Source organism: Tenrec ecaudatus, chromosome 4 (assembly GCF_050624435.1).
Source record: "Tenrec ecaudatus isolate mTenEca1 chromosome 4, mTenEca1.hap1, whole genome shotgun sequence".
Lineage (NCBI taxonomy): Eukaryota > Metazoa > Chordata > Mammalia > Afrosoricida > Tenrecidae > Tenrec > Tenrec ecaudatus.
This window is the reverse complement of record NC_134533.1, coordinates 91,346,671-91,369,671: the sequence shown is the minus strand read 5'-3', so window position 1 is coordinate 91,369,671 and position 23,001 is coordinate 91,346,671. Positions and strand designations below refer to the sequence as shown.

The window sequence follows — 23,001 nt, the reverse complement described above, 5'->3', positions numbered from 1 at the left end:
GTTGTTCATTGGCAATCCCGCCGTAGCCTCCGCAGCGTACGACACAGTAAAAGGCGACAGGTGCCCTGGCTGTTCACACTCACCGTCTGTGTTACCGCTTCGCCCAAGCTGCCAGCTGAAGAACTGGCGGCGAAAGCACACAAAGATCACCTGCCACCAGGAAAGGCTGTGACGAGACCCTCAAACCCACCAACTACGCAAACTGCGAAGCAAGGAGAACCAGCATGCCGCCTCCCAAGAAGCTGGAAGGGCAGGGCTCTCCAAGGTCATCGCTTGTCCTTTCAGTTGCCTCTTAGCACCTGCCTTGGTCTCCAGTCTCTTTTATTAGACTCTGAACCCCTCAAAAACCCCTCAAAGGAACTGCCAAATTCCTTTCTGCACAGCCAATGGCCATGGCGGCCACAGACCCTAGGTGCGAGAGGCAACACGAACTGAGCCCAAGTCAGACTCCAATGACGCTGGCCTTGATAATGCACACTGAGGCTTAGGGCGTTCCTGGCCTTCTAACATCATGTGCCCACGTTTTCCACATCACAGTCAAAACCGAAGGCAGTCCACAGAGAAAACAAGCTTTTTTTCCTTTTTTTTTAAAAAAAAAGATTACATGTGGTAAAAACACATTTCAGACACCCTGTCAAAGGATAAGAGGTCCGTGTAGTGCACCTTAATGGTACATCTCAGACACAGCCATATAGCACTGTAGCAAAATGCAGGCTCCCTGCTGCTATCCCTTCCGCGTCACGCTGTTATTCAACCACAACAGACGCCATGCCAGAGAGAATAATTACAACACTGGTTGATCCTGATCCTCACCGTCTTCCACCTCGGAAACACAAGTGAAAATCAAATCTGAGCTCCCGAGGGTTCGGAAGGGCAGGTTCTTCACACACTGGTGAGGAGAGCAGGCAAACACGTGTCCCAGAGTCAGAAGTCAACTTTGAGGTTCCAGAGGATCAGTCACTTCAACAGAGTGTGAATATTTTAAGAATTAAAAAAAAAGGAAGGTCGACACATGTCACTGTTAAGAGCTCAGTATAAAATGTAAACAGGATGTGAGGGGACTTCAAGAGAATTCATGGGGGAAAGAAACAACCACGCTTTCTTAATTCCATTTTTCCCATGAGCTTCTTGAAGCGCCCTTTCGGATTTTCATGGTCAGGATGGGGAGTATGGGCAGATGCTAAATTGGCCTTGATGTTCCTTCTGCATGGCCTTGAATTGGATACTATGTGACAATATGTTAACGTGGATGCTGAAGGGGTTAAGGAGCCATAAAGTCACCTGTGAAGTTGTTTTACTTGGTGTTCTGGGAACACGTGTCATTTATGGGGTCTGATCATAGGTAAAGATGGCCCTTCCCAGGCCTCTTACTGTGTTGAAGGCCTAGTTCAAATGCCTCTGACGAGCGAGGGCAGCGTGAAGTGACTGATTTCGCGCCTGCTGGCAGTCCTAGGGGTGTAGTGGGTTACACACAGGGCCTGCGAACAGCAAGGTCAGCAGTTCGAATCCACCAGTGGCTCTGCGAGAGCACAATAGGGCTTTCTGTTCTTGTAAAGATTTCCAGCCTCGGACACCCACAAGCCCACAAGGGCCGTCCTTCTCTGTCTTATAAGGTCACCAAGCATTAGAATCGACTTGATGACAAGTCTGTTTTTCGGTTTGGTATGTTTAGATAATGGAGCCCAGTAACAGCAAGGTCAGTGGATCACATCTACTGGCCACTCCACAGGACAAAGGTGAGGCTACATGCTCCTGTACAGGTGGACAGCCTGAGAAACCCCATGTAAGGGTTGGAATCAACGCGATGGCAATGAGGTTGCTTGTTTGTTTGAATTCATTTTTGGGCTTAGGTGTGTTCACATGTCCTTGCTGGGCACTTACCCATATTATCACCACCACACTGTGCACTATCCTTCAGACCTGACCTCATTCATTTTCCAATCAGAGTAGCACTTGGGCCTGCTGCCCTTCAGAGCAGGGTGCAACAAATAGGGGGTAGAGGGTTTTGACTGGCCAAGGTTGACAGGTAACCGTGCAGGGAAGAGCTGCGTGTATGAGACCACAGCTTGGGTCTCACTCTACACGCTGCCGCTGCCAGGAGCACGCGGCCCTCTGCCCCACAGCGAGCTGGGGAAGGGTCTTCTCACATAGTGGTTACTAAGGGCACAGGGGAGTTTCCTATGTAAGCACATTCTGATATGTTTATTACTGTTTCATAAAATAAAACAAAGGAAACACACTTGGAGGTCCTGCTTTGTAACAGCTCCGGGTTTCGTCGCCATCAACCGGATACCTGTCTGAGGCTGATGACTCGCTCGTTTGGATGATCCTTCCATTGCCGCTCCCCCCCCCCCTCTGTGTGTGTGTGTGTGTGTGTGTGTGTGTGTGTGGTTTGCTTATCTCTGACTTGCTGCTTGTGGGACGCCCATGTTCTTCATGGCACTCCTTGGCCACCGTTTTCATGAGCGCCTCGTGGGTGTAAGACAGAGCCAACGTCTCCACCTAGAACTGCCCGCGGCAGACCACCGTGAGCCTGACCGGGAGCTTCAGAGAAGATGGATCGCACACCACAGGAGTCACGGGCCTGAAGCGCAAGGGAAAAGTGCAATCAGCAAGACGAATCCATGAGTCTCTGTCGGACGTTCTTCTCTCCGTGGTTTGCACTCGCTCCGCTGTGGAAGTTCAGATCTGTGGAAATTGAAAACAAGAATTGATGACAGACGTGCACACCTGCTCAGAGGAATAGCAGTACAAATCAGCTCCTCGGTGGTAAATCTCTAAGACATTCTCGGCTTTACCACAGTTTGCTTCCAAGCCAAATTTCAAAGCCCAGTGAACTTAGTTTAAGGCCAAGGGCTGAACCAGTCAACACCCAGTTAGCGGTGAGAGGGATGGTCAGAGTCGGGCAGAATGAGAACCAGCTGTGCAGAGGGAACAGCCAACGAGGTGAGAGAAAAGCAAGCGAGAGGGAGGCCAAGCAGGAGGGCTTGAGCAAGGGGGTCACGTGGGGCCGAGACTGCGTGGGGAGGAAGTGAGAACAAGGAGAAAAACGCAGCCCCTTCCTTCTTCGGAAGGACAGGACCCTTCCCCCTCTCTTTAGACCCAAGGCCAGTCTCGGCAAAGAGCTGAACAATGGCAAGCAGGCGAGAGTCTTGACTATTCCCAACCAGTAGCGGTACTGGCGCTGTGTGACCTCCCTCAGCCTCCTACCTTGGAGCTCGGCCAGCTGGGTCCCCTGCTCCTCGAGCGCCGTGTCTGCAGCCGGCTTGGCCACTTTGCCATCGACAGCGTCCATCTTGATCATGCCCAGGTTCGTCAACAGAAGCATCGGGTCGATGCCCTGGCCGTTGCTTTTGATATTCTCTAGTATCTTCAGACATTTGTATGACTTGAGCTCGTTGATATTCTCTTCCAGGAAAAGATTGTAGAGGCTCAAGTCGTTGTACCCGTCGGACTTGAAATGCAGCACATCAAACGTAGGCAGGATCTCATACACCTTGAGAACATCGGTCTTCTGTCGGAATGGCACGAACAGCGTGTAGACGACGACAGGGGCCAGCAGGGCAAAGACCACCATGTTGATGAAGCTGAGAAGCTGGAAGATGCCCACGGCGATGAGCTTGCACTGGAAACGGTCAGGGACAGAGCTGTCGTTCTTCAGGATCCCAGACTTGATGCTGCAGACGAACTCGTCCGACAGGGAGGAGAGGCTGAAGTAATAGCCCAGGTAGGCACAAGCCAAAACGATAATCATGAGTGTCAGCACCCGGCAGGTGAGGTACTTGACTATTAAAGTGTAAGAGTTTTTCTTTGTCTTTAAGTACTGCTCCACAATTGGGTACTTGAAGTGGCTTTCAGATATCTCCCACAAACTAAAAGAGAAACAAACCAGAAAGTAAACCCTCCTCGGGCCCCTGGCATATGGGAAGTGCACACACGTTCGATTACAGGACAATACAAATAGCAGAGGCCTCCCCCCCACTCCTTTTTTTAAAAAACAATATATTAGGGGCTCATACAACTCTTATCACAGTCCATACATATACATACATCAATTGTATAAAGCACATCTGTACAGTCTTTGCCCTAATCATTTTTTCTCCTCTTTTCTTTTTTTACATTTTATTAGGGACTCAGAGAACTCTTATCACAATCCATGCATATACATACATCAATTGTATAAAGCGCATCCATACATTCCCCGCCCCAATCATTCTCAAAGCATTTGCTCTCCACTTAAGCCCTTTGCATCAGGTCCTCTTTTTTTTTCCCCTCCCTCCCCTCTCCCTCATGTGCCCTTGGTAGTTTATACATTGTTATTTTGTCATATCTTGCCCTATCCGGAGTCTCCCTTCGCCCCCTTCTCTGCTGTCCCTCTCCCAGGGAAGAGGTCACATGTGGATCCTTGTAATCAGTTCCCCCTTTCCAACCCACACACCCTCCACTCTCCCAGCATCGCCCCTCACACCCCTGGTCCTGAAGGCATCATCCACCCTGGATTCCCTGTGCCTCCAGCCCTCACATGCACCAGTGTACAGCCTCCGCCCTACCCAGCCCTGCAAGGTAGAATTCGGATCATGGTAGTTGGGGGGGAGGAAGCATCCAGGATCTGGGGGAAAGCTGTGTTCTTCATCGGTACTACCTCGCACCCTAATTAACCATCTCCTCTCCTAAACCCCTCTATGAGGGGATCTCCATTGGCTGACACTTGGGCCTTGGGTCTCCACTCTGCACTTCCCCCTTCATTTAATATGGTGTATATATATAATATATATACACACATACACACATATATAAATATACACATACATACGCACACATATATATACATACACACATATCTTTTTTTTTTGCATGATGCCTTATACCTGGTCCCTTGGCACCTTGTGATCGCACTGGCTGGTGTGCTTCTTCCATGTGGGCTTTTTTGCTTCTGAGCTAGATGGCCGCTTGTTCACCTTCAAGCCTTTAAGACCCCAGCCACTATCTCTTTTGATAGCCGGGCACCATCAGCTTTCTTCACCACATTTGCTTATGCACCCATTTGTCTTCAGCGATCCTATCATGGAGGTGTGCAGTCAATGATATGATTTTTTGTTCTTTGATGCCTGGTAACTGATCCCTTCGGGACCACTCGATCACACAGGCTGGTGTGTTCTTCCATGTGGACTTTGTTGCTTCTGAGCTAGATGGCCGCTTGTTTATCTTCAAGCCTTTAAGACCCCAGGCTCCCCCACTCCTTAAAGCGTCATTCAAGTACACCTGGGGTAAAATCAGGTTTCACCCTTCCATGACCCATGAGCCATAGAGTGCCCACCTACCTTTGCTGGCCCTAGAGTTCAGTGGAGGGGAGCCCTGCTGGGACAGCAGTTCGAGTCGGGCTGCTAGCCTCAAGGCCAGCGGTGTGAAACTACCTGCCGCTCTGTGGGAACCAGGTGAGGCTCTCCACCCCCACAGAGTTACGGTCTGGGAAACGCACAGGGGCTGTTCTACTCCATCCGATACACAGGGTCATGTGGAGCAGGAATTGACTGAGTGCGCTTTTGATTTCATGAGTCAACTCTATCATTAACCACCATCTGCTGCACTGTGGTGGACCGGGTATTCCTAAGATGCCAGAAGTCACGCCACCAGGATTTCCATCATCAGTGGGGTTACCCATGGTGAGTGGATGTCGGCAGAGTTTCCAGACTAAGACGGACTAGGGGGCAATGTTGGGCACTCTACTTGCGATAAGCAACCTTATGGGTCACAAGAGAGCAGTGTCAGGGTCCCCAAGGGTGTGGGGTGCGGCGAATGGCGTACTGGTCACTTCCACCGGCTCAGGCCCGCTGCTGACGGTGAGCTCGGCTGCCACTGAGCCACTGGGCACTTCATTCTGCTTTACAAACCTCAGGCCACGTGAGCCAGAATCAACTTGACGCCAACTAACAACAACAGTGATGGTCAATTCTTAACAACAGTGCCTGGCACTGGTTTGTTCAATACAGTTGACAGCTCCCACTCGACAGCTTCTTAAAGAACAATGAGGCTCTGTTGCATTAGATATCACATGGCAGGGAAGACTGTCTGGGCCCAATGAGAATGCAGCTCTGCCTTCCCCAGGTGGGGGCTGGAGGCAGACAGCCCGGTGGGTACGGGCACAGGCCATGGAAGCAGGCAGATGTGGTTGGGCCCGGCTCTGCCACTGTCAGCTATAAGGCTCTGGCTGGCTCTCTAATGTGTCAGCTTCACTGCTTCAACAGGAGAGAAAAGGAGGTATGATAAAGGCAGCTGGTAGATAGAGCATATTGTTTTGAAGATGAGATGAGATAATGTACTTACAGTTGACATAGCATCTGGGACAGTTTAGTGTTTAAAAAAAAAAAGCGAGCCATACTGCTACTATCAATAAGGAGCCCCTGTGAATTAAGCATCGGACTGCTGGCCTCCTGGTCAAGCCCAGCGGGCACTCTGCAAGAGGAAGGCGAGGCGACCTGCTCCGACAAGATTCAAGTCTGGGAAATCCTAAGGCGCAGCTCCGCTCTGTCTTAGTGGCGGCTTGCTAAGAGTCAGAAGTGACTTGAAGGCAGTGGCTCTGGCGTGGTTTAAACTGTCCCTCAGAAAACTCCCAGTGAGAGTACGAAACGGCATGGCCTGGCCACTTGTTCCCCTTTCTGCTGCACCCTGCTCGTGAACTCCGCTGCCGAACACTCTGTACCCGCTGCTTTTGTGTGTGTGACAAGAGACAGCCCAGAGGAAGCACCTTTTCAACCCTTTCTGCAGACAATTCGGCAACACTGCGTATCTGCTTCGAGCTGGGCCGCCTTCCTCAGCAACCTTTCAAACATTTCCCCTTCGTGCACACAAACTCCCGCCCTGCCAAACGTCTCATCTCGGTTGTCCAGTTGCTACTGCCAAAATGATCACATCTGTAATTCTTTAATAGAGCATAATACTTAAGGCAGATACTCTTTTCCAATTGAGCTGACCTATTGCTTGGCTGAAGGATGACTTCATTTGGGTTCAAAATGTAAAGATTTCCTCACTATTATTTTTTGGCTGGGAGAAGAGGGATCGTCCAACCCAATGGCACTAGAAAGTCTGGATTCTACTTTTCCTCCCTTTTGATCAGGAATCTTCTATAAAATCCTTGATCTAAATATTGAGTACTGATAAACAAACAAACGAAAAACCCAACTTCCCCGCCATTGAGTTGATTCTGACGCACAGGGACCCTGTAGGGCGGGGAGACTGCCCCTGTGGGTTCCTGAGACTGTCCCTCTTTAGGGGAGCAGCAAGCCTCGTCTTGAGCGGGCACTGTACAGTTCTTCTGGTTTCATGGCCCAGGAAGCAGCTGTCTGTGGAGGTGATTAGACACATTTCATTTCCCACTGATTCCTGACCCTCCTTCCTCTGGTGCTCCCACTGAACGGACACCGACTTTGGTACCTTGACTGGCTGCTCACAAGTTTTGAAGACCCGGGCCTCTATGCTTCTTCAGTAAGGAGGAGACCAAAGCAAGCATGTTACATGTAGTATCTCTTAACCTGTAACCCGTGAACCCTGCCAGAAGTGCATGTGACGGGGGCTGGAATAGGTAGGCAGGGGTGAGGTGGGGGAACAGCATTGTTTGCTCCCCAAGACTGTCGCTCTATGACTGCCCTTCCCCCCTCTCTCCTGGCAATAGGAACCCCAAGTCAACCCTGGCAGGCGAAAGGTCCAGGACTTGTTCGACAGAGCACGACAGGATAACTTGCTGGGACTACGTTACCTTTGCCCCACGTTCTCGTTAGCAGCCGTGACCGGGCAGGCACCGTCTCGCATGTCGAAGTCACGGACACTCTTGGCAGCTTTAATTGCACGGTTGTAAACTTTGTCAAGTTCTTCCATGATAAACTTCAGATCTGAGCAAAGATGAGGAGCAGCTTCGAAACGCCAGAACAGCGAGGGCAGGTACAGGAGGATCGCAAGTAGTAACAGGATGTAGGGGAAAAACTGAAAAAGGAGAGCAAGTGGTGAGACTAATGAGGACACCGTTCAACACGCACACACACACACACACACACACACACACACACACACGGGAGTGACCGCACTTGGCTACTGCTCTCACTTGGTCTCATTTTGAGACACCTGTGCATTCCCAGAGGAGGCGTGGTGGTACAATGGTTAGGCATTGGGCTGCAATCTGGAAAGCCAGCAGTTCGAACTACCAGCTTGCTCCACGGAAGATAATCAAGCTTTTCCGCTCCCAGAAAGCGTGTCAGTCTCAGGAACGGTATGGGGGCCGTGCTGCCCTGCCCTAGAGGGTTGTTATGAGGCAGCATCGACTCGACGGCAGTGGATTGGCTTGGTTTGTGGTATGCCTAGGTTGCCTGTGATAACGGACCTCATTACCCAGCAGCTACTTCTTATAATTAAATCCACCTCTCCAAGTAACAGCTTCCACAGGCCTTTTACCCCGGGACCCCCACAGCAAACAAACAAGCTTCCTGCCTCACAGTCCATATGTCAACCTTCAGAATCCAACCCTGCAGCTTTCTATGAGCAAAACTCCCGGCTCCCCCTGGATCTACACCAGCTTTCCCTCACCGCCCTCTTCCTGTGCCAGGACCCAGTGCCGTTAGGCACAGTGCATTCAGCTATCGACCACGCTGGTCACCCCAGATGTGACAGGACCTTACCCTGCCTTGTGTGCCATGCAGTTTCATGCTTTTTGACTTTGGTTCATTTGGAAGAGAATTTAGTTGCCAGAAAAAATGCAAACTGGAAGCAAAACATACTGGAACATTTTACATACGCGGGCAGCCTCTTACTGCCCAACACCAACAAAAGCTGCTCGCACGAACTAGCTCACGAATCTCTGCCCCAACCACACAGTCAAGCGATCCCTCCGGTTCATCCCGCTGCTGCTCCCAGCAGCCAGCACACTGGCAGCTCGCACAAATATTTCTCACGTAGATTCCCATCACCCAACTGATGGAATTGTATTTCTGTACTCCACCGGCCAATGCTATTTCGGCGTGCTTAACTACTTTCTGGGTATCTGCCGTGAGAACTAACCCATCATACATTGCTGCTGAGAACAGGCTGGCCCCGGCCACAGAGGTCAGTGAAGAAAGATAGGTCCCAGTGAAGACACAAGGTCAGACAGAGACCGACTCGTAGGCCCACGCGTGTGCTCAGAGATTTCGTCGTGGGAGGGCATATGGCCACAGTGGAAATGCCCCTGGAAATGCCAGCTAGGTGGCACACAGCTCTGATGAGAAGAGGCAGGAAGCTACCACTGTCCCCTCGCAGCAGAATGTAGCAAGCTGCCTCCACCTATGAGGCTATGAGACCAGCATAGGTGGTGTAAGACAGCACACCAGTCTTTCAGCTCCAGTCATGACGGCCACGCTTGTCCCAAATGTCACCCAAGATGCTCTCACCACGAAGTTCATGAGAGTGGGAGTTCTAGAGCTGGCGGTGTAGTGGGGTGTGCGTTGGGTTGCTAACAGTCAGGTCAGCGGTTCGAAACCACCAGTCACTCCTGGGGAGAAAGAGGAGGCTCTCTACTGCTGCTTTATAACTCTTTATATGTTGAATTACTGATTGTATGACACATGAATCATATGCCAATAAAACCGTATTTTAAAAAAAGGGTTCCAGTCATAGAAACCCCGAGGAACAGTTCTTCCCTGCCATATGGGGTCTCTATGAGTCGGAATCGACTCAAGGGCAGTGAGCTTGGCTGGTCTGCAGTCACTGGTGAGGCAGACAAAGATGTCACACCAATGCTTCCTGCTAGGTACAGAGTGGAGGGGTGCTATCTTTCACACACTGGGGCCAAAGGCAGCCTGGCCAACAATTCCAGTTTCATTCGACATTCCCAGCCATCAAGCAGCGATCTCCAAGGCCAACAGCAGGCCCTCCAGCAACAAACCATCTTCCCATCTCATCAGTTTGAACGAGTCTTTCCATTGCGGGTGCCAGCGTGCCTAGTGTCCCCACTCTGGACCCCGATTCTTGTCTTGGCAGCAGATCCCTCTGCTGGTGCCAGAACTCAGAATCTCTGCGAGGGAGCCCTTCACTAGTGGGGAGGTCTTGGTGAAAACTGCGTGGATGGTGCTGGAAGGGAAATCGGGAGAGCCGAGAAAGCTTTGAGGCCGGGTTTCAGGACGGTGCCCCAGGTCTACCACTCAGTCTGAAATGCTCAGTCCTGACTCACCTCGACGGGCAGTTCCCTGCAGCGCCAGAGACACACCCATGTGCCCCACTCTCCAGCCCTTCTCCCCACCTTATTGCCCCGTGCACCAGGAAGCCATTTCAAGTGCATACAATAACGCACGGAGAATCACAAAGGAAGCAGTGCGGACAGGAGCTGACACCGAGGGTTATGAAACCAAATTGTGCTTCTTGAGTAGCCCAGTGACTAGGAGCTGACTGACAGAGGGTCTGGGAACGGGGGTAACTTAGAAGCGGGGCTCTTATTGTTAGCTGCTGTCCAGTCAATCCCCAGCTCATGCCCACTCAAAGCTGCCGGGTCCTGCGTGATCCCCATAGGCCAGCTACAGAGCAAACTGCTGTGATCCAGACTTCTCACAGGAGGGTTTTTAGAAGGAGATTGCCTGGCCTTTCTTCCTAGGCACGGTCTGGAAGCACTGCTGATTCCTATTCCACGTCACAGCACGGGAAACCCCCACAGACAGAAGGCTGGCAGCTGAGGAGGTTCTTCCACCAGACCTCTGGCAGGGAAGGAAAGAATGTCACCACGGAATCACCACGGTCTCTGAACTTCCAGGTAGTGGATAATGAAAACTATCTGATTGCAAGGTATTTGCAATTTCTGTGTGACAAAGTCACCGAAGCACAACAAAGCAAACGCACTGCCATTGAGTTGATTGCCGCTCACAGGGACTATCAGACCGGATGGAACTGGCCCTGTGCGCCGCCGAGATTAACGCTTCATGGGAGCTGCACGCCTCATCTTTCTCCATGGAGCGGCTGACGATCGCAAACGGCTGACCCCGCAGCTAGCAGCTAAACATATAGCCCTGATGCCCCCAGCACCCAGACACTTTGAATCCCACCATGGACGCCTAGAGGTCTAGAGCTCTTTGTGCTACGCTTTAGGGAGAAGTGACCATTTGCTAAATTACCCTGAATAGTTGCTAAATTGGCACTGCTCACTACCCCCATGGACAAAGGCAGACCTGCCATTTTTTGTTCTTTTCCTATTCCTGACCCTCAGCCCCCAAGGAGAGAGAGAAATAAGCACAGATCAACCAGGCGGGCCGTGGGCCCTGGCGTTTGGCAGGGGTGTGGTTGTGGCAAACATTAGCTCGCGTGCAAATGGCTGCCCCACACCAACCCACAGAGCAGGCTGCGTGCACCTGCCATGAGAGACGCCCCTTCGAAGGGAGTTGCTGCCCCCGCCATGCATTTTCTCTGGGAGCCACAGGAGAAACTATTTCTGGTTTGCGGGAGGAAATTTTTTTTTGTTTAGGCCCAATTTATTTCGAAGGCCTCTGAAATAACAGCATTCCACCTCAAACTGCTCATCAGAATTAAGAAGTGGCCGTTTACACTGGGCTAATTTTTCCAAACCACGTGGTACAATAACGAGTTCTATTGAGCAGCTCCTGGAGTAGAGAAATGAATGCTTAAAGGCATTATACACTGCGTGCTTGCTCTCTTGAGATAGTCTCAGGAATGTCGCTGAAGGCCCCATTTCTTGCTTTTCTCGGGTTAATCCCCGTCCCACCCCATGAAAAATAAAAAGGCTATGTTCAGGGAGCCTGTAACAAGGTGATATTAAAATCAAGTCAGCTGACAGAGGAATACAAAAAGGCATTAAATTATTGTCTTTAAAATGTCCTTTTTTTCCTTTTCCAAATAAGTGAAGGGGAGACTATGAAAATACATCTGCTGAAGGGACTGGGTTTGGGGTATGAGTTGTCCACCTCAACCTGAGATGCTTCCCCAAACCCATGCCATCAAGTTGACTGTGACTCACAATGACCATGTAAGACAGAGTAGAACTGTCCCTGTGGGTTTCCTAGGCTGGACATCTGTATGGGAGCAGAAAAGCACATCTTTTTCTCAAGGAGAGGCTGGTGGTTTCGAACTGCTGCCTGGGAGTTCCCATCCTGAAGCATAATCCGTTATGCCAGCATCCTTTCATCCTGGCGCACATCCTGACACAGCACCCACGTCAGCACTTACTGCAACGTGGCAGACAAGCAGTGGGCACACTGTGGAGTATACCTGTCTCCATTCTGTGGGCAATTTCTGGAAATGGCTGGTGTGAGAACAAGAGACTCTAGCCCGTGGTGACTTGGACGTTAATGTAACACATCCTTCTGAAAACAAGAGACTCTATCCGGTGGTGACCTGGACGTTAATCTAACACATCCTTCTGAAAACAAGAGACTCTAGCCGGTGGTGACCTGGACGTTAATCTAACACATCCTTCTGAAAACAAGAGACTCTAGCCGGTGGTGACCTGGACGTTAAACTAACACATCCTTCTGAGAACAAGAGACTCTAGCCGGTGGTGACCTGGACATTAATCTAACACATCCTTCTGAAAACAAGAGACTAGCCGGTGGTGACCTGGACGTTAAACTAACACATCCTTCTGAGAACAAGAGACGATAGCCGGTGGTGACCTGGACGTTAAACTAACACATCCTTCTGAGAACAAGAGACTGTAGCTGGTGGTGACCTGGACGTTAAACTAACACATCCTTCTGAGAACAAGAGACTGTAGCCGGTGGTGACCTGGACGTTAAACTAACACATCCTTCTGAGAACAAGAGACTAGCCGGTGGTGACCTAGACGTTAAACTAACACATCCTTCTGAGAACAATAGACTAGCCGGTGGTGACCTGGACGTTAAACTAACACATCCTTCTGAGAACAAGAGACTCTAGCCCGTGGTGACTTGGACGTTAATGTAACACATCCTTCTGAAAACAAGAGACTCTAGCCAGTGGTGACCTGGACGTTAATCTAACACATCCTTCTGAGAACAAGAGACTCTAGCTGGTGGGAACCTGGGTGTTAATCTAACACATCCTTATTCTGAAGTTTAAGCCTTCTCTACCTCATTCATGGCAAAGAGCCCTACCAAGAGGACTGAACCAGTCTCCCCTCACATGTACGTAATCATTGCTCACTGCATTCATTCATCATTGACGGGTAATGTTCCTTCGATACTTCCACTGGGCTGTGGGGTGATGAGCAGTGGGTGGGGTGTGCGGCCCCCACATGTGAACTGTACAAAGCCAGCCCAAGGTTATGCTGGCCAAGGAAGCACACAAGCAAACAATGATATCATCCAAGCATAAAAGTGACAGCCACACGCTAGGCACTAAGCAGTAAGTGGAGTCCCTGGAGAAGTCCAGGAAGGCTTCATGAAAGAAGTGACATCTAAGGTATGTCTCAGACTGCTGTGAGACCAAAAATATAAAAAGTCTCAGCTCCAGTTTCACTTCCCCTCTGGCCTTCGGGAAGGAGCCTCGCACAGTGGCTGGCTATTCAGCTCGACCAGTGCTGCTCTGTCCTAACTGCTCACTGTGAGTCGGAATCTACTTGATGGCAGTGAGTGTTTTCGTTTTCTCTTTTTGCTGAGTGTCCTCCTTCCTGTCTGGCTTGCTTTTTTCTATTTGTCTCTCCCCACATCCAAAGATTGCGGTCAGCACTGGCTGGAGCAAGACACGAAGGGAGTAACTCAGAGAGGCCTTACGTACCACAGAACGACACCCTGCACCTCCCTCACAAGTGTGATGTCTGTCTACGACCTTCTACTGTGAACCTGGTCACAGCTGTCAGCACTGGGAGCTAGGCAGCATCTAGTCCTGATGGTCTCAGACTAGTGGGACGGATGCTATGCTTCATGTGGTCTACTAGTTTTTCGCACAAAATATTTCTTTGTGATTTTCCTCAATCTTCTTTGTACCTGAGAGACCAACAGTTGTTATCTTCGATGGCTGCTACCCAGTTTTTAAAACTCATGTCACTACCCACCAAAGTAGGATGGAAAACGCTCTTTGTGGACTCAAACTAAAAACACACAGACAAACTCACTGCCATTGAGGCGCTTCTGAGTCATAGAGGCCCTACAGGACAAGGTAGAACTGTCCTTGTGGGTTTCTGAGACTGTAACTCTTCAGCAGATTAGAAAGCCTCGTCTTTCTCCTGCAGAGCGGCTGGTGGTTTCAAGCTGCTGACCTTGTGGTTAGCAGCCTGGTGCAAAAGCCACTACGCCTGCCACCAAGACTACATTATGCCAATTGACCTAGACACCCCAAGACTACGGTCCTAGGACCCCAAGCCCAGGTGCTCCGTTTCTCCAGGAATTCAGTTATAGCTAAGAAGTCTGCCTAACTTTGCCTCCTGCATGCTCTACTACATACTTAGATATTACCTGTAGCATATTTACATATGCATATAGGAAAGGGTTCTGCAAACCTGTACATGCATATAGGTGTACTCCCATATACCATCCCACACCTGTTTAACTGGCATTATTTACCTGCCCAAACTCACTGCCATGGAGTTGATGCTGACTCATAGGATGGGGGAGAACTGCCTCTGTGGGTTTCTATGACTGAAATTCTTTTTAAAATAATTTTATTGGGGGCTCATACAACTCTTATCACAATCCATACATCCATTGTATCAGGCACATTTGTACATTTCTTGCCATCATCATTTTCAAAACCTTTTCTTTCTACTTGAGCCCATGGTATCAGCTCCTGATTCCCCCCTCCCTGACTTCCCTCCATTACAAAACCTTGATAATTTATAAATTATTATTTTTCATGTCTTACACTGTTCAGTGTCTCCCTTCATCCACTTTTCTGTTGTCTGTACCCAAGGGAGGGGTTATATGTAGAACATTGTGATTGCTTCCCCCTTTCTCCTCCACCTTCCTCTTCCCTTTCTGGTATCACTACTCTCATTATTGGTACTCAGGGGTTTATCTGTCCCGGATTCCCTGTGCTTCCAGCTCTGATCTGTACCAGTGTCCATGCTCTGGTCTAGTGGATATGTAAGGTAGATTTGGGATCATGATAGTTGGGGGATGGGGGGGGGAGGAGGAAGTATCAAAGAACGAGAGGAAAGTTGTATGTTTCATCGTAGCTACACTGCACCTTGACTGGCTCGTTTCTTCCCCATAACCCTTTTGTAAGGGATGTCCAGTTGACTACAGATGGGCTTTGGATCTCCACTCCACACTCCCCCTCATTCACAATGATAAGATTTTTTCTTCTTTGATGCTTCGTACCTGATCCCATCAACACCTCGTGATCACACAGGCTGGTGTGCTTCTTCCATGTGGGCTTTGTTGCTTCTCAGCTAGATGGCTGCTTGTTTATCTCCAAACCTTTAAGACCCCAGATGCTATATCTTTTGATAGCCAGGCACCATCAGCTTTCTTCACCACATTTGCTTATGTACCCACTTTGTCTTCAGTAATCATGTCAGGAAGGTGAGCATCATGGAATACCAGGTTAAAAGAACAAAGTGTTCTTGCATTAAGGGAGTACTTGGGTAGAGACCCAATGTCCATCTGCTACGTTAATACTAAACCTATAAATACATGCACATAGATCTATTTCCCTATCATTATATATAAATATATGTACCTATATTTAGACCTCTATAAATGCCCTTTGCCTTCTGGTTCTTTCCTCTATTTCCTTTTACTTTCCTCTTGTCCCACTATCATGTTCAGCCTTCATTTGGGTTTCAGTAATTCCTCTCGGTTACATTGCTCTTGATCAAACCCTACCAGACCTCCTACACCCTCCTTGCCATTGATTTTGGATCACTTGTTGTTCCCTTGTCCCTGGGTTTGTTAACACTCCCTTCCTTTCCCCCACCTCCCTCTCTCCCATGTACCCCCTGGAACCGTCAGTTTGTTCTCTCCTCCAGATTGCTTATCCGACTGAAAGTCTTTACCGGAGTAGAAAGGCCCATCTTTCAACCTCAGAGCGACAGGTGGTTTCAAACTACACACCTTGCAGATCACAGCCCAATTTGTAACCACTACCCCACCAGGGCTCTTACCTATGTAGTCATAAGTTACTATTTATTATTCCTGTTATCGTAGGATCGTGCGTATAATAGTATGTATCCCCAGGTCGTGCTGCCGGTTAGCCATTGAGCAAGCTTGGCAGTTCAGACCCATGGGAGAAGGATGGACTCATCTGCGCCTGCACAGACTGAGAGTCCCAGAAACCCCACCATGGGTCACGATGAGTCAGAATCAACTCAACGATGGTGGGACTACAGTGAGTTTTTTTTCTCCCTTCCTCCCTAGTACCAACCCAGAAAAGTTTCTTTCTCTGCACAGATATCTTGATTTGTGATAGGAGTGGCCTCCTGCAGTATTTGTCCTTGTGTGGCTGACTTGTTTCACTCCACACGCCGTGTTGTTAGCCGCTTCACCGATGCAGCATTTTGCTCTACCGCCGCGTGGTCCTCCTCGCGTGTCCCAGCCTGTGTGTGTGCATCCCCTGATGGGCACCGCGGGCTGTTTCCATCTCGTTGCCATTGTGAATCACTGACCTGGGCGTGCACTGCATCAACTGGTCACAGGAGGGCTCCGCTTCTCCACCCACAGACTCGCCGTCGGCCTCGGAGCCCCCCTCTCCTCACCTTCACCAGCACTTGCCGTTTCTGCCTTTCTTTGCACCGCTGCTGCAAGTATCATTGCCGAGTCAGACGGTACCAGCTTGCTTTGGTTTCTATCTTTTCAATGGCTAATAAAGGACCCCGCGTGGCACTGTCGGGTAAGCTTTGGAATGCTAACTGCCAGGTCAGCGGTTCAAACCCCGTAGCCACTCCATGGGAGGAAGAAGAAGCTATCTGCTCCCATACAGACTGACAGCCTTGGGGTGCTGTCTAGGGTTGGTGCGAGGTAGGATGGGTTAATGGGAGTGGGCCTGGTGTGCCAGGTAATGGCTAATGACCACCAGAATCCCGTCAAGCATGTGCTGGCGTCCTGAATGTCTCCTCTCGGGACCGGTCTACTGGTGACCGATGCCCATTGTGTAGGTGAATTATTTGTCTTTTTAGGGTCGAGGTGTTGAAAGGTTTTATATATCTTGGAGATTAGGCCCTGGCCAGATATGACTGTCTATGTGAAAGGGTTCTCCTTTCACTCCTTTTGAGAAAGTCTTTTGAGGCACATAAGTATTCATTTCAGAGGGCTGAGCTAACTAGTTGATCGTCTATGCCATATCTTCGGGTCCCTAAGCTTGTCCTTAAAAGGTGGCATGGTAGGCTCTGCATTGAGTTGCTCCTTGAAAGGTTAGCAGTTGAGAACCACCAGCTGCTCCTCAGGAGGAAGATGAGGCTTTCTGCTCCCATAAAGATTTAAAGTCATGATGTTACTTTAAAGGCAACTCAATCATGGGGCTGTTCTAAAATTGATATTGCAGTGAGTGTACAATGTTCCTTGATATAATTAAATGATTGAAGTGTAGCTATGTAAATTATGAGCCGATAAAACTTAAAAAGACTTAAAGTCTCTGAAACCCACGGGGGCAGTTCTACTCTGCCCTATGAGGTTGCTACGAGCCAGAACTGACTCGATGAAACTGGGCGTGGGTTGAAGTTGGTCCCTGTGGCGCCTTGGTGGTGCTGTCCAGTAAGCACTGGCCTGCAGCTGTCAGCAAAGGAGGACAAAGCTGTCCACTCCGGTGAAGAGTGACAACCGCAGAATTCTACAGGTAGGCTTGCTATGAATGGGCATCTTCTAAGATCTTTGTCATTTCAGGTTTTACATTGAGATCCCGGTTCCATTTGGGCTAGTTTTTTTGTTTGTTTGCTTTTTGTTTTTGGTGTGTAAGAAAGAGCTTTATATCAAGGAGTAATTGGATATCAAGAAGACATCCCAGCCCAGTCCAGATCAAGTCCAATTGTAGTTCATAAATATCTCTTTGGACTCACCCAGCTACATGCAATGATGGAGAGTGCAAGAAGATCACAAGCCAGTGGGTGGGTACAGAGTCTTGTGGAGCCGGTGGTAGTGGACGCATCACAAGGCTCTGGCAGGTCTCAGCAAGTCTCTGCCTGGCTTTTCAACCAGAAGAGCAAGGCAGAGAGAGAGACAGCTCCCAGAATCCTCATGAGAAGGCCATGCCCACAAGGAGACATCATCAGGCTGTGACCTGATTGACAAACTAGACTCCACCCCTTCACGATTAGCAAAATGACAGGAGATTATGTAACTACCACAACTTCCTTAAATATCCCCTACGGCTTCATGTCTCTGCTTCTGTCCTGCACGCCAAAGCCACCCTTCCCTTCCTCTGCCATCGCCTTCAATTTTCAAAACCATATTCGTGTGTCACTTCTTTGTTTGTTTGTTTGAATCGTTTTATTAGGGGTTCATACAACTCTTATCACAATCCATACATACATCAATTGTGTAAAGCACATTTGTACATTCATTGCCCTCACCATTCTCAAAACATTTGCTCTCCACTCAAGCCCCTGGCATCAGCTCCTCATTTTTCCCCTCCCTCCGCGCTCCCTGGGCTAGTTTTTAAGCACATGGTGTGATGTACGGACCCTGCTTCATTTCCCTGCAAATAGATACTCAGTTGTGCAAGCACCACTTGTTAAAGAGAACAACTCTTCCCCATCTAGTGGATTCCAGCCTTTCACTGATCACTGTGCTTGAAGTAAAAGGCTACTAGTCTGTTTCAGAGAGAGATCTTGCCTGGCTGCAAAAACAAACCAAAAAACCACTCCAAGTCCAGTGTCATCCTCCAGTCAAAGTGAACGCTTCCAAATGACCAATTTCCACACAGGCCTACAGCGCCACCTGCCGGTTCCCCCGAATGAACAACATGTCCAAGGAGCTCACACTAACCTGAGTGCTACTGTAGCTGATGCCTGGTCAAGAAGCTTCACTCAGCACCTACGAAATAAACTACATACTGACCTGGCTCCTCCCTGCCTCTGGACTAGAGACACGGGCATGTCCAAACCTCTTTTACAAATCTCTAATTCAATCCGTCTGAAATGATCCGCAACAGAACTGTAGATCAACCCTTACTCTGAATGGAGCCGTGGTGGTGGTGGTTGCATGTTTGGCTGCCAACCGCAAGGTCGGCAGTTCAAATCCACCAGCCCACTCAGCAGAAGGACAAGCCTTTCTACTCCCATACAGAGTTAAAACCTCAGAAACCCACAGTGGCAGGTCCACCCTGTCCTATATGCTCCCTATGCATTGGAATCAGCTCGATATTGGGCACTGAGTTTTATTCTCAATGAATGACTTTCGAGGTCACAACCCAAAGCTTGGGGTATTGGCCAGAGTCCCTATGACGTCCCAGCTTAAATTTTTTCCCCAGCCCTCTAAATCTGGAAAGAGCTTTTGTCCTAACATCTTAGTCTGTCACCAAGTGGAAAAGGACTCCTTAATCGCTCGCTGTCGATACTGGATAGCCTAGGATGTGACTACATGTCCCCACCAGTCTCCTTCTCCTAGACTGGAAGGGCACCCAGGAGCCCAAGTTCAGGACCGCGCAACGAGGAACGAGCTCTGTGATTCATGGCCTTGGTCTCCAAGGCTCTCATGATCAGATGTAAAATGCATCTTTAGGCCCCACATGCTGTGCCGTCTCTAGCATCCCTTTCAACTCTTACACCAGCCAATCCCAGGTAACACCTTCTTCTGTGAACCCATCGATGCGCAGCCCACAGTGGGTGACCACGTTCCACTCCTGCAAAAGGCTACAAACCAGCCGAGAGCCACGCCTGGAAGTGCTGTGCGCTCCTGCTGCAGTGCCTTACTGCGTCCGCTGCGCTTGCCATTTAACCTGGAGCTGCCAAGAGCCCCGAACCCACAGGGTGACACCCCCAAGAGAAAATCCCAACCCAAAAGAAAGCAAGGTGTCACCACGGGGCACCTTCCTCTTCCACATGGCACTGGGTGGCTCGGGTGAAGGCCCGAGTCAGTGCAAAGCGCTGAAATGATGCTTTTATTAAAAACAAGGCTGACGACGGGCCCCTGGCAGCAGAGCAAACAGGGCAGAGTCAAGCAGACCCCAGAAGCAAAACAAACACGATGAGACGACAAAAGACACGTGCCTGCTCCACTCGTCCTCACGGTCGGAAAAGAAGCCAGTGGCGCAAACGAGGACAGGCTGGGGCAGTCTCCCTTCCCTAAGCACCGAGAAGCCCAACGCGCTCGCTTCCGGATGGGGAATGTGCTTCTGCCCTGTACCCCTTCCTCCGAACCACTCGGAACCTGGACAGGTACCTCCTGTGGAGCAGTGACTCCGCTCTCTGTGTAGGATCCAGAGCCACCAGGCAGCAAAGGTCTTTAGTCCAAAAGCCGAGCTGCAGCCCATGTCCCCAGAGGGAGGTGCCACCACGCTCCTCGTGCTCCGGCAGCGCACCAGCCACAAGCAACTGAAGTCTGTGCGGGTCCTAACTTTCCCAGGAAGTCAGCGTCGAGCTGGATGAGCACTGGCCCGGGGAGCTGGCTCTGTGTGCCCAGCTGGACTGCTATCTAGTATGTTCCTTCAGGCTTTGGGGATGTATGGAGGCCCCGGGGGCCAGACCCACAGCTGGGCACGGGGATATAAGGGTGGCTGACACACAAGGTGTGCTGTGCTGAGTAGCCTGCACAGTTCCCTCTGACGGGGCAGTGCTGAGGTCTTACAAGCGGACGGCAGCCTGGAGGGCCGTCTGTGCCTGTGTGGCTGTGGCCTGGCTGGCGACAGTCCCCACCCCTCTGGAACAGCTGACAATGCACCAACTACCTTGTGCAGCCACAGCGGGAGGCGTCCGGAGTCGCTCTGCAAGGAATCCTTCTGCTGCACGGCGGCCCAACAGTACGAGTCCACGAAGGAGGCCTGGCGCCAGGAGAACGAAGTTGGGGAGAAACAGCTTATTTGTGTACCTGGGGAGTCAAACAACAGATCGCTCTGAATCAAGGAATGCACAGCTGTCCCGGCTCTTCCCCACCCGCCCAGGTCACCGTCTTCCCCACACACCTGTAGGTCCAGAGCACGGAAACAAGCTACCACTAACGCTATCGCGTCCATCCCACTCACAGCAACCGAACAGAACAAGGTAGAACTGCCCCTGTGGGTTTCCGAGACTTTATCACTTGATAGGAATTGAGAGCCTCATCTTTCTCCCACAGGGCAGCTGATGGTTTCGAACTGCTGACCCTCCGGCTAGTAGCCCAACTTGTAACCCAGTACGCCGCCAGGGCTCCTCTGACCATGGCAAGGGGCAGGGACATTCACCAAAGGCCGAACGAGAACCAACAAACACCCAAATGTAAAGCAACAGCAAGTCTGGACGAGCTTTCTGGCCAGCACTGGTTTTGAGGGTGGCTTGGGGCCTGTGAGATGACCTCCAAGCAGGGAAGTCACCATAAAAAAGAAAAAAGGTCCCGTTGGCATCATCAAAAAAAAAAAAAAATCTTACCATAGTGAATGAAGGGGGAAGTGCAGAGTGGAGACTCAAAGCCCATTTGTCAGTCACTGGAGATCCCCTCACAGAGGGGTCTAGGGGAGGAGATGAGTCAGCCAGGGTGTTACGTAGCACCGATGAAGAGCACAGCTTTCCCCCAGATCCTGGATGCTTCCTCCCCCCCAACTACCATGATCCGAATTCTACCTTGCAGGGCTGGATAGAGCAGAGGTTGTACACTGGTGCATATAGGAGCTGGAGGCACAGGGGTGGATGATACCTTCAGAACCAGGGGTGAGGGGTGATACTGGGAGAGTAGAGGGTGAGTGGGTTGGAAAGGGGGAACTGATTACAAGGATCTACATGTGACCTCCTCCCTGGGGGACAGACAACAGAGAAGGGGGTGAAGGGAGACACCAGATAGGGCAAGATATGACAAAATAATAATCTATAAATTATCAAGGGCTCATGAGGGAAGGGGGAGCGGGGAGGGAGGGGAAAAAAAGAGGACCTGATGCAAGGGGCTTAAGTGGAGAGCAAATGCTTTGAAAATGATGAGGGCAAAGAATGTACAGATGTGCTTTATACAATTGATGTATGTATATGTATGGATTGTGATAAGAGTTGTATGAGCCCCTAATAAAATGTTTTTAAAAAAAAGAAATAAAAAATAAAATGAATATTTTTAACAAGAAAAAAAAGAAAAAGGGAGAGGAAAAGAACCAGAGCCTAAACAAATCCAACACAAACCCATTAGGAAAGGGTGGGTCCTTTTAGTCTGAGGTCAGCCGGGAAAAAGAAAGGGTGAATGGAGGGGCGGCGCTAATACACAGGAGAAATGAGAGTCCTTTCAGAACCAAGAGCTTTGAGGCGGAGGGGGCATCTGGTAACTGGTCAAAGTGGCAGTTTTCCATCTCCTCTAAGACAAGAGGGTCAGGGCTGCTGCTCAGGCAGTTTGCATCTGGAAGGCAGGCGCCCAGACACGGAGACGCACCGGGAGGTGGACACACAGGACAGGGATCTGGAGTCCTGTCTCTCCTCCAGGAGCCGCTGACAATTGCCCTCCTGGGAAGGACAGCTGGGGGGCAGTGGTCTCTATGGAGACAGAAGGCTAGGTGGCCACTAGGGCCCGCAGGGTTCAGGGCAGAAACTGTGTCTCCCTCTTGGACAGGAGGCAGAGAGCCCACCCCCCGCCCTGGCAGCCCTCTCACCCTCATTTCCCCACAAAGCCCCCACAGTGTGAGTGGTTCAGATGCATCCCAAGTCAGCTCTCCAGTTATGTCCTGGGAGGCAGCCTAGCACCCCGTGGGCCTTCCCTAGCAATGGGGGTGTCTGTTTCTCCTGCTGAGCCCCTCACACTGTCCTGTGGCCAGTCATCCCATCAGTCCTGCTTACACAGTGAAACCCCAAGACAATGACTGGACACGTGGTCGAAGGGCAAGGCCCAGTCCTTTTTGACCCCTAACAGGGCCAAGTAGTAAATACGTTTTTTACAAGCCTTATGCTGACCTTTTCATATTCTTATTTTTCTTTACAACCTTTAAAAACACAAGATTTTTTTTGGTTGTTGTTGTTGTTTG

General features: G+C 50.1%; 1 protein-coding gene across 1 annotated transcript in view; it reads right to left on the bottom strand.

Annotated features, from left to right (window-relative positions):
• Positions 1-2,174: 2,174 nt before the first annotated feature.
• Positions 2,175-23,001, bottom strand: part of PANX1 (pannexin 1) — a 47,718-nt gene continuing 26,891 nt past the window's right edge. The window contains exons 2-5 of the mRNA XM_075546464.1: positions 20,761-20,900; positions 7,754-7,977; positions 3,211-3,872; positions 2,175-2,688 (exon numbers count right to left, since the gene is read on the bottom strand). Coding sequence (XP_075402579.1) covers positions 2,609-2,688; positions 3,211-3,872; positions 7,754-7,977; positions 20,761-20,900 — 1,106 coding nt within the window. The 3' untranslated portion in view covers positions 2,175-2,608. The remainder of the gene's footprint in view (positions 2,689-3,210; positions 3,873-7,753; positions 7,978-20,760; positions 20,901-23,001) is intronic.